General features: G+C 33.1%; 1 protein-coding gene across 1 annotated transcript in view; it reads right to left on the bottom strand.

Moving 5' to 3' along the window:
- AHI1 (Abelson helper integration site 1) overlaps window positions 1-12,051 on the bottom strand; it is a 208,733-nt gene that overhangs the window by 161,998 nt on the left and 34,684 nt on the right. Inside the window, 2 exon segments of the mRNA XM_079146243.1 lie at window positions 3,973-4,096; window positions 7,257-7,389. Of these exon segments, the coding sequence (XP_079002369.1) occupies window positions 3,973-4,096; window positions 7,257-7,389 (257 nt within the window).

Raw genomic sequence — 12,051 nt, 5'->3', positions numbered from 1 at the left:
CAGTCTTGATCAAAGAGCAAACGAAAGGGTTAAACTGTTTTGTTAGGTATTTTACATTTCTAGCATGTGTAAAAATAGGCAAAATCTAGCAACAAAAAGGTGCTATATGAATGTGGAATAGTGCATTTTAAAAACATGTTGGTTAAGTTATTAGCATTAGAAGAATATTATTTTTTTATCAGGGGGATTTATAGTTCAGGCTTTCAATTACTGCCTAAGAATTAAAACAAATTAAATCCTTTATAAAAGATGCAAAGAAAAATACAAATTGACTAAGAATAACATGAATTTTCTTAAAACATAGGATATGCTCTTCAATTACTAAGAATCCAAACTAATGATGAAAGAACACGTTTTCAAATGAAAATAAAGCACGTGTCACTACGTAAACATTTTTCCACAGTAAAACTTTCAACGAACATGCTACATGAAATAGGATGCTTACTAAAGGAACAAAATTGCTAACTTGCAAGATAATTAAAACAGGAAAATTTTAATTACTTCCTAATAAATCTTAGTGGCATTATTCGAAATACTATAAAAGAGGCAGAAATGAAGCAAACATATCTTTAAAACAGCTCAATGCAATTAAAGTAGATATAATATTTTTAAAATAAAAATGAAATTTTTGTATGAAACCTGAACAGTTATTAGTGGTGGTTTTTATAGAATACAAGATCAAAAGAAATATATTAATGGGTTTGAAGGATATCAGGGTGCTCACAGAGAACAAAGAAATACAAATCTTTAGAGACTGGATGAGCACATACACAGAAATCATTAGATCTGGGAACAAAAAAACATACCAAAGTTAAAACGGCATTGTGAGGTGGATATAGTGGGGACGTACGGGCCTACAGAGAGCCCTTACTCATAGAAATGTCTTTCTGATGGTATTAGGAGCTGTTGATGTGAAAACACACACACACACACACACACACACACACACACAAACGCACACATATTCTAGAAATAGCTGAAAAAGAGGATCTAGACCAAAGTTATATGGCAGAAAGACAGTCAGAGAGAAATCGTTACTTAGGAGACATTAGTGATAACATGAAACTGATTCCCAGGAAAAGAGAAGACGACATGGGTAAAAATCACAACTGCCACTTCTGAGCATTAGCAATCCTAATTCTCTTCCTTCTTATTCATTGCAAATATTCTTCTTTCAAAAACCTCCTCGTCCTTGCTTCTCTCTTCATTCAGTTAAAGATTTCACAATATTTTTACAATGTAGGGTCTAAACAGAGTTACAGAAAGAAAAACATACTTCTCCATAACATACCATATGTTGTGTGGGGAACCCAGGACAGCCTCAAGAAATGGTGAAATTTGGGATGGATTCTTAAATGACAACCACAATTCACTATGGCTCACTAGAGGCACTTAAATTTTTGTTGAATAAATGAGTTAGGCATGAAGGGTAGGAGATGGGCATTTAAATATAGGAGGAAGAAGTTTAAGTAAAAGGGCATGAAGATACCAAAGAAGATGTTAAGGGTATTTCCAAAGACTGTATGGGTCAGGCAAAGGGTAAATGGCAAGTGCATAAAGAAGAATGTAAGACGGATCAATGAGGGATATGTCTTTATGCCCCAGTAAGCAGTTAGAACATTTTGCAAAGGCAGTAAGTATTCAAGGACTTTTAAAAGTCAAAGTATTATGAAAGATAGTTTGGATTTTAGCACAGCAGAGGCAGAGAAGGTAGAGACTGAACACTGGGAAAGTAAAATACCAACAATTTAAGAAGACTTACCAGGTCTTGAAATAGGCGAACACACTGACAACAGAAAGGATGTGTTAGAATTTTGAGCCTTTGAGGAGAGAAAACTGGCAAGCTTCAGTGCTCATTAGATGTGGACAGATATGGTGGTAATGGGATAGATGAATAGAGTTCCCAGTTTGGGGGAATATATATATACACACATACACACACACACACACACACACACACAAAGTATATTATATATAGTATAATGGAAAGACAAACTCAAAATAAAAGTGGGAGACAGAAGTCATTAGCATGTAAGTGAGATTTAAAGATGGGAAGGTGAGAGAAACTGGACTATGCATATGAAACCAAAAAAATTTATCTTGAGAATAAATATAGGAAATGGGCAGAGGGAAAGGAACAGAAGGAGGAGAATGAATGAGTCATAAACTAAAAATAGATGAAGTTGTTAATAAAAACGAACTGTTACTAAAATGAACTGAAGACATTTAAAGGCTGGTCAATAATCAATTACTACAGTGAAGACTAACAGAATAAGAGTTAAAACTGGACAACAGATCTGAAAATAAGCAAGAAAGTACTGACCTTCTAAAGAAAGAAGTACATAGCATTTGGGAATGAAAGACCAGCTGGACTGAAGTAAAGATATTGTACAGAATACTCTTGATAGTGTAGAAATGGGATGGTGGGAAGATGTGGTAGTTTAGAAAGCAGGAGGCAGGAAGAACTAAGAAAAAAATATTACATTTTTTTTAAGGATAAGAAGAGGTGAGCATACTGCTAAGATGAGAGGACAAACTCAATTGAGAGGAAGATACCAAACAGACCAGAGGGATAGGAAATAGTAGATGTAACCGAATTATAGATCAAGAAACTGAGATTAAAATACAGATCAAAGATTAGCTCTAAAGGACTCCATCCCACATTTCCTTGTTAAAAGAGATGAACAGAGATAAAGATGGGTACATTTACATATATTAGGAGGGGAAATAAAGGAAAGTCATGTCTGTCTAAATTTGACAGTAAACTGAAGGTAGTCATCTAATGAAAGCTGGAAGACTGTGAGTTAGTAGAAAGAACTTGGTGCATGGTGAGGTTTGGGATTTGCTGCCAGAGGAATGGGAAAAGGAGCTGAATAAAAGTAATTATAAAGCAGGAGGGAAGAGAGCTAAGGTGACTGACTCACCAAAATACAGTTAAGCCTCCACAGAGCTATGCATTTTCTTCTAGTACTACCTGGCATCAGACAGAATGGCTGTTCTTGAAGATATTATCCCTGATAAGTTCCTGAGGATACTGTTAAAGGGGGTAGTAATGGTAGGTTCCCAGCTCAACAGAAAGGGAAGTTAACTGTCACTAACTGTCATCTTTTTCTTTTACATATAAATTAAACACTAATAAAATCTTTAATAATTAGACATTTTATATAGAAAAGAAGGTTAAGATTAATAGAAAAAGGGGCCCAGATGCTAGAAGTCACATGATATGTTAAGAGAAAAGCAAGCAAAGAAGATAAATGAGAGTGAAGTCACAATGGATCTAAGTGTCACTGAACTATAGAGAGAATGTGTGTCCGTCTAATAATTGGAATCAAATTAAATGATGTATATAAAGTATTCTGAAAAACTGTCTAATAGTATTTTTAGAACACATTCAAGGTCAAACAAGCATCTAAAAACAGTATAAACTAAACTTTAAAATTTAGCTTTTTAAAACATTTTATTGTGATACTTATTAAATTGAAAGGGGAAAATTTAAGAAGATACTGAAAATGCAAATAACTAACAATCTATAGAACTCTTTAAAACATAAAGCACATACATATTTATTCCCTTAACATCACTATATCTCTAAGTAGTGAGCACTACTGGGTTCTAGCTCCTGAATCCAGTCAAGGCAGAAGACCACAGACAGAATCTCCTACATCAAAGGAAAAGTCTCAAGTGTATAATAACCTCATCTCAAGCTATTAATCAAATAATTTACATGATGATCATTTCAAGATGGCTAGGACCAAAAAAGGTACATATTATATAAACGAATATATTTAAGAAAAATTCCTTCAAGAAAGAAGTTTTTGACTATTTAATCAGTATGCATGATGCATTTTTATAATGATCCCTTCATAGGTAAAACATAACTGAAGCATAAGAATAGCTATATCACTTCATATTTTCTTAGCTTTCCTCCATGGCAAACAGCACGCAAAATCAGAACTTCCTGAGTATACCAACCTGGCAGTACCATCAGAAGATGAAGTAAGGATATAGCGATCATCTGTTGACCAGCAAAGATCATAAATGATATTGAGGTGGCCACACAATTCTCTCATGAAACGTCCAGAAGGAATTTCATATACTAATAAAAATATTTAGAAATTAATAGGCTTCCAGAGGATATTTAACCCATGTTATCCAAATACACAATTTATAATTTAGACACATGTTAAGAACTATTTATAAGAAAAATACATCCAAAGATATTGGTAGTATAAAAATTTCATATCTACTTAATAGTAGTTTTTTATTGGCTTTAGATATAAGAATTTACACATAATATTTTCTAATATGCTAAAATTGTATAAAATACTTTAATATACTATCAATCATTTTCATCTCTCAAACCAACCTCCAAGAATTTTGGATAAATATCAGTCCAATAATAAATAACATTTACATAAAATTTACTTCAAAAAGTCTATAATACAGGTTTTCACAAATAAGGTATTATTCTAATGTGAAAATCAACAAAACTCCAACCAAAATTGCAATTATTTGAATAAGATATTTAAACTTTTATTGTCAGAAAAATTCTAATACCAAAATGATAAAGAGTAAGGAAATAAGCATTCTGATAGGCAAAACACTATTTTTATGTTTCAGATCCAGTGAAATCTAAGGTAACGCTTACCACAGGACCACAAAGTTTCCAAGTCTCTACTTCCACCTAGTGGCAAAATCAATTACCATTTAAAATACTGAGCAAATCAAAATCAATGAAAATAGTAAAATAAGGACCTTGGAAAATACGTTCTCCCATAAGAGAAATGAGAACACTGGCAAAAATTCTCAAAATATTCCAGAACTCAGAAAATCAAGCAAAGTTTGCATGAATCTGAGTAGTATTTCTTTAGGAAACATGGCTGAATCTCAGTAAGAACACAATTTATAGTGTTTTTACCTGCCCATTTCCTCTCCTCAACTCTGAGTCAGCTTAAAAACCAATGAAAATCAGGAACCTAGTGGCCATTGAATAGTATGGACAGATGTGAAGTTTCCATCTCCACTTAGTAACTCCATGAAAGACTCCTTTCCTAGGACTTTGTTTTATTTGACCTGGATCAAAACTCATTTCACATAAAAAGTTATAACTCTAGGGTGTATGTGGCATCTTTTAGCAATGTAGCTGCTTAAGGCAGTAATACTGATTGGTACTAAGAAATGGCTTACTAAAGAACTCAAAATGAAGAAACTGGGAATGAGATGGCCATAAGGGACTTTCAGAAGCTCAAGAAGAATTCCCATGCAGGTATTTCAAGGGCTGTGTGTACAGACAAGAAAAAGTAAGAGGCTTTTCTCACTATGGCTAACCTGAAGAGGCTCTGCACCAATAGGAAATGAAAGCTAAGGCAGGGTTTTAAACTGTCTGCCAAAACACTGAAAACATATTCCAACACATACACACAGCTCCTTGGCCAAGGACATTAGACCTATCCACTCATAGCTATTTTTAAAAAAATAATTTGCTTAACCCATCAGCTGACCATTAACCTGAGTATAGACTACAATGTTAACACATGACAGAGAATAAAGACAACACAGAATTAGTCCAGGATAGTCACTAAACAAATAGAGGATGGATGAGAGGAAATAGGAAGGGAAACATGATTTCCAGAGTTGCTGTACTATTTTAAATATCTAGTTTTCAGCTCAAAATTATGGTATGCAGAAAAACAAATAGGAAAAGTATGGTTCATACACAAGGGAAAAAAGAGGTCAACAAAAACTTCCATACAGAAATTGAAGAAGCCCAGATGTTGATCTCTTTCAACAGAAACATATAATCTACTATTATAAATATGTTCAAAGATCTAAAGAAAACCATGTCTAAAGAAGTAAAGTGTAACAATGACTTTTCACCCAAAAAGACTATGTCAATAAAGAAATGGAAAAGGTTAAAAAAAAGAAAAAAAAGACGAGGCAGAAATTTTAGGGTTGAAATGTACAACTGCTAAAGGGACTAAACAGCAGATCTAACTGATGAAAGAATTACTAAACAATGATAGGTCAATTGAGATTATTTTGTCTGAGGAACAGAAATAAAAATAATTTTTAAAAAATGAATAAGTCTCAGTGGCCTGTGGGACACTACCAATTCTACCAAGACAGGTACAATGAGAGTCCCAAAAGAAGAAAGAGAAGGGCAAACAGAATGTTTGAAGAAATAATGACTGAATACTTGGCAAATTTGTGAAAAACAGTAATTGTACATTTAATGAGCTAAAATAAAGGCCAGATTTAGATACATCATAATAAATAATTAAAAATCAAAGTGTCATCTGCTGTTTTAAGATTTAAGCAATGAGTATGCATAGCACTTTTAACAAGTAACTTAAGCATAAAAAACATGCCTATCACAAAAATTTTACAATATGTAAACTAGAAAACAATTATTATTATTAATTATTATTATTATTATTGGTATCTTGAAGCATATTTCCCAAGAATCTTTTTCCACTATACATAGATTTTTGGGTGAATTTTAAAAATAGCATAGTGGTAACTGAGCTACACAAAAAATTTTGTTTTTTAAAAATCTATTATTATTTCATGGGAAGGAATATTCATTCAATAAATCCCAACAGAATCAATTCTGAGTAATCAAAGAAGGCATAACAAAGTACCTGAAGCCAAGTGAAGTTCAACATGATCTACCGGTTAAGGCAGACACCATGATGAGCTGCCTTCTTCCTCCTGAGGAGAGCTGCTTTCATTACTGAGCCAGAAGTAAGTGACTCAATTTAACACTTCTAAATCTAGAACTGTATGATAATGCTCACTTAAGAAAAAAAAACCTCTAAAGCTATAGATATTTTTCTTGGCCTCTCTGCTGATCTCCCTTGTCATAATGAGAAGATAAATCCAATTATTAGTGTTCTAGTGCATGACAAGTTTGTGGGCTTTCATAATTCAAATTACCACTGCTATCGACTAACCATGTTAGACTAAAATCTCCCATGAAAATTACTAATCCTTCATATTTCTAAATTTCTGTACTTAAAATAGAAAATGTTTACAAAACACATATATGTTTAAAAAAATTAATAGCTTTCATTTCAGCATTTTCACTCTATATCTGAACAGTTATAAAAGTATAAAAGAACTGTTTACCTGAAGAAATCTGTTTAATTTATTGGTACTGAGGATTACTCGCAATAAGATTTCAATGAATTTTAAAAACCAAACAATGTCCACCATACAAACTATAATCAGATTAAACAGGTAGGATCATTTCTCACATATAATCGGATATCCATCCCGGCTGGCACAGGCTGCTGCTAATATTCTTCCATTGTGGGAGAAATCAAGACAAAAACATCCTCGCTCTCCTGCATTCAGTGAGAAGAGGTGCTTGTTTGGGATACGGCAAGCCTAAAAAACATACATTTAAAATTCATAACTTAGTAAACATTAAAAATACAAAGTCTAGTTGCTAATTTAAATCATTATAGTGCATCTTAATAAAAAGGGAAAAGCAAGTTAAGTGGAATAACGAAAAATCATAGTAAATTACTTTCTAACCAGAGAATTGGTTCTCCATAAAATTAAGTGAATTTGTCCTTTATGTCTAACTAGTTCTTAATTCATATAAAATATGAATGGAAACATTTCAATATCTGATAGTCTAAAGCTGTCACAATCACATTGGTTTTATATAGGCACAGAAAAGAATGTATGTGACCTTCTTGTTTCATAATAGCAATTAATAAGTCACCCTTGCTAATGTGACAAACTTATTTTTAAAACTACATATGACCTAGTTTAAGTCCAGGGTGTACAAATATCTTTCTTTTTCTCTCTTAAAATAACCATCCTATATGGCTGCTTCTAAAATATACCGTTAATTCCCCACCCTGCTAATTGTGGTTTGCTTTCTGAGGTTTCTGGTTTCAAATGGAGTCTGAAAATAATAAATGGAAAATTCCAGAAATAAACAATTCATAAGTTTTAAATTTGGCACCATTCTAAGTAGTGTGATGAAATAGCATTGTCCTGCTCCATCCCACCTAGAACATGAATCACCCCTTCAACCTGCATATCTATATGATATAGATATCAATAGATATCAATGTATACATCAATATGCTACCTATTAGCCACTTAATAGTCTTTTTGGTTATCAGATTACCTATCATATCTCAGTGCTTATGGTCAAGTAATCCTTATTTTAATTAATAATGACTCCAAAGAAACAGAGTATTGGCAATTCAAATATGCCAAAGAGAAGTCTTAGAATACTTCCTTTAAATGAAGAGATAAAAGTTCAAGACTTCTAGACTTCTTTATAAAAGAAGTTCTAGACTTCTTTATAAAAGAAGTTCTAGACTTCTTTATAAAAAAGAAATCATCTACTGAGAATGCTAAAATCTACAATAAGAAGTTTTTTATCTATGAAATTATGAAAAAAAATACTTGTGGTAATTTTGTGTCATACCTCAAACTGCAAGTTATGGACACAGTGAGTGATAAGTGCTTAGTTAAAATGGTAAAAGCGCTAAATTTGTGGGTTGAAGACATGAACAGAAAAGGTGTTCTAACTGACAGCAACATGTTGCATCTGAAAACATTGAGCTTATATAAAAATTTAGTGAAAGATTCCCTGAAATGAGTGACACCAAGTCATTTATTGCAAATAAGGGAGTTTCACAGATCCTAGTTTATAAATTAAACTTTATTACAGTTATGTATAAATAGAGGAATAGATAACCTATGGAGGGTTTAGTACTATCTCTGGTCTTGAAATGCATTCCCTGTGGATAAGGGAGAATTATTGGATACTCAGAGTAATCAATCACACCCTATTGGTCTCTCATTCATTAATTTCATTAAAATTTCTTCATAATTTCTAGGGTTTCATTCCCTACTCCCAGAGGAAAACAAAATTTTCTGGGTATTAGTATCTATTATGGAAAATCCTACTTATTTTTTTCTCTAATATTCTCTTTTAACCATCAGTGGGCCTTACTTTTTTATTTCCTGTTATACAAAAAAACTAAATTAAATATACTGGTTTAGTTGTATGCTATGAATGTTGTACCTTTTTATAAATGTCTTTGAATATGTTCAACCTAGCAACCCCATGAGCAATCCCTACTATTAGCTATGAGTATCTATTATTAGCTAAATATAGCTAACGAGGATATTCAGAGAGTTAAGTCCAGCTTAATGGGCCCAGTCAAAAACTATTAGGCTTGCTCTCCAGATAGGTACCAGGTACAAACAAGATTTAGCAGCTCAGGAAACAGCATTATGAGCAGCTACTGGGAATGTGAAATAATAATATATCAGACATCATGGAAGAGAAAACAAAAAAACAAACAAAAAATCTGGATATTTGGTTTTACAACCACTTGCTGCTGCTTCTAGAGGAAGTATAATCAAGGAAAACTCCACCTAATCACCCAGCTAAAATCACTGAAGCCACTATCATGTTATTTGTAGTTCTAGGGTTTGACCTTATATCCCATTCTATGAAAATTAAATAACAACAAAAATGCTCAACAGCTTTAACAGGGTCCCCTCCCTTCCTTTCTTGGACATTCACTAAATCAGGCAGGGTCTTATTTTCTACATCTTGTACTCATCTTGCTTTTCGATTTTGCCATTAACTAACCCAAGGTTAGATCCTCATCACCTCACATATCAATGTTCAAATACCATTCAATAGATTTCTCTAATTCTAATGTATCCTGCTTTAGGACCTTCACATGACATGGCCAATATTTATTATCTGAAAACATGATTAAGTTTCTTTTTTCCCCCAAACCCTCCGTTGTTTTTCACATCCATACAACCAAGTATCAGGCAAGACAATTTACTTCTTATGCAAACTCTTGTTTTCCAGTCAGTAAACTGCTGGGAGAGTCTAATGAATGCAAGATGCACTTTTCACTTATTTGCAACTTTGTTTCCACAGGAAATATCCTTCCCGGCTCAATCCTTCACCAACCCTAAACTGGTCATCCTAGTATCTTGAATCCCTCTTGTGAATGAACATTCTTTCCCCATTCTAATTCGTCTTCTTCATATTTAAAGTACCCAAAGCTTTTGTTTATGTAGATATATCTCTGGAAATTTTTCATTAGAATTTAAAGTGGAGAAATTTTTTAAAAATTTAATTCACTTTAAAATAATAGTAACAAATCCATTAAATGCTAATGAAAGAACCCTTTTATGAAAAATAACTACATGAAATGAAAGTGTTGCACAAATTTGAAAATGTCCATAACGTAGCTTAATAAAAGCTAGGTTTTCATAACTGCTTCTGCATTCGCTCTCTTGAGATACCACACGTCATTTGGCCTCTGGAAAACTAGCATGTACTTGAGACAAAATGAAAGTAAAATGGACTACTAATGCCTTGGAATTATTATGAAAAGAGGCTAACTTTGAGGACTCCCTTGAAAGGGTCTCAGGATTCCCAAAGATTCCAAACTACACTTTGAGAACCACTGATCTATAAAATTACATTTGTACTTATTTTTCTTCAAGACTTTCACCTGAAAGTGAACAACACTAATTTCTTTCCCTAAGGGCATATTCTCTCCATATTACAGGTTGACTATCCTTATCTGAAATAGTTGGAATGAGAAATATTTCAAATTTGGGAGTTATTTTGGATTTTGGAATATTTGCATGGGCATTTGTGGCCGAGCATCCCTAAAATAAAAATCTAAAATCTCAAAAAATCTCTAAAATTCAAAAATTTTGTGACTTTTGTATATTTAGATTGGAGATGTTCAAACTGTTTGAAGTATCCCAACCCCAACAAAGTGATTTTAAAATCCATCTATAATACTGGTCTCTCAGAAAGTTAAATGTGATGTGAAACACAGCAAATAAAGAAGTCTAGGAAAATAACCTTTCTTATTTTCATATTAGAGATTTGGGTAAAATTTAGATTTTGGATAACTTTCTTTAATGGCTCATGTATAAAATGAACTACTCCATCCTTTATAGAAATAAATAAGAAATTTATAAAATTGTACTACCAAAGGTTTTGCCACTGCAAAAAATACTAACCAAGTTAGGAAACTTAAGAAAAAATTTAAATGCTGCTCAATTTGTTGTAGGAGGATATGCATATGTATGTTATCTCTTTTAAAATGTGATTTAGGAAAACCAGAAGCTATTAAAATTTCAGGAATTCATAAAGATTAAGAGATGTGTATTTTACATATCAAAAATCTATGTTTTTGACCCCAGTTTTGATCTAAATAGTTATGAGCTAAATAGTGTCCTTTTCCCAACTCATGTTAAAGCCCTCATGTTAAAGTAACAGTAGTTAGAGATAAGACTGTTTTAAAAAATATGATTAAGTAAGAGGAAGTCATAAGGGTAGGGTAGTAATCCAACAGATATGTGTTCTTATAAGAAATAGATAAGACACCAGATATAACCACACACAAAGAAAGGACAATGAGAAGAAGCAACAAGAGGGCAATCGTCTACAAGCCAAGGAGAGGTCACAGAGGCTATCAGCCTTGCCGGCACCTTAACTTTGTTATGGAGTGAATGCTTGAGTCCCACCAACGTTCATATGTTGAAACCATAATCTCCAATGTGATGGTTTTTAGAGATGGGGCCTTTGAGAGCTAATTAGGTCATAAATGTAGAGTCCTCACGAATAGGATTACTGTATCTAAAGGAAGAGACATGTGGTACATGATCTCTCTCTCCACCATGTGAGGATATAACGAGGACATTTATAAGCCAGGAGGATTTTCATCAGGAAATCAAATTGGCTAGCAACAATTTGGCACTTATTTCTAGAACTGTAAGAAATAAGTGTCTGCTTGCAATCCCAGGTACTTGGGAAGCTAAGGGTAGTAGGATCACAAGTTTGAAGCCACCCTTGGCAACTTCGCAAGACCCTGTCTCAAAATAAAAAATAAAAAGTGCTGGAGATGAAGCTCAGTGGTAAAGCATCCCTGGGTTCAATCCCTGTTTCATAAAATGAATAAATAAATAAGTGAATGAATGAATAAATACCTGCTGTTTAAGTCACTTAGCCTGTGGTATTTTGCTATATAG

This window comes from Sciurus vulgaris (genome assembly GCF_902686455.1).
Source record: "Sciurus vulgaris genome assembly, chromosome: 7".
NCBI classification, from domain to species: domain Eukaryota; kingdom Metazoa; phylum Chordata; class Mammalia; order Rodentia; family Sciuridae; genus Sciurus; species Sciurus vulgaris.
The sequence above is the reverse complement of the archived record's forward strand: the minus strand, read 5'-3'. Positions and strand labels throughout refer to the sequence as shown.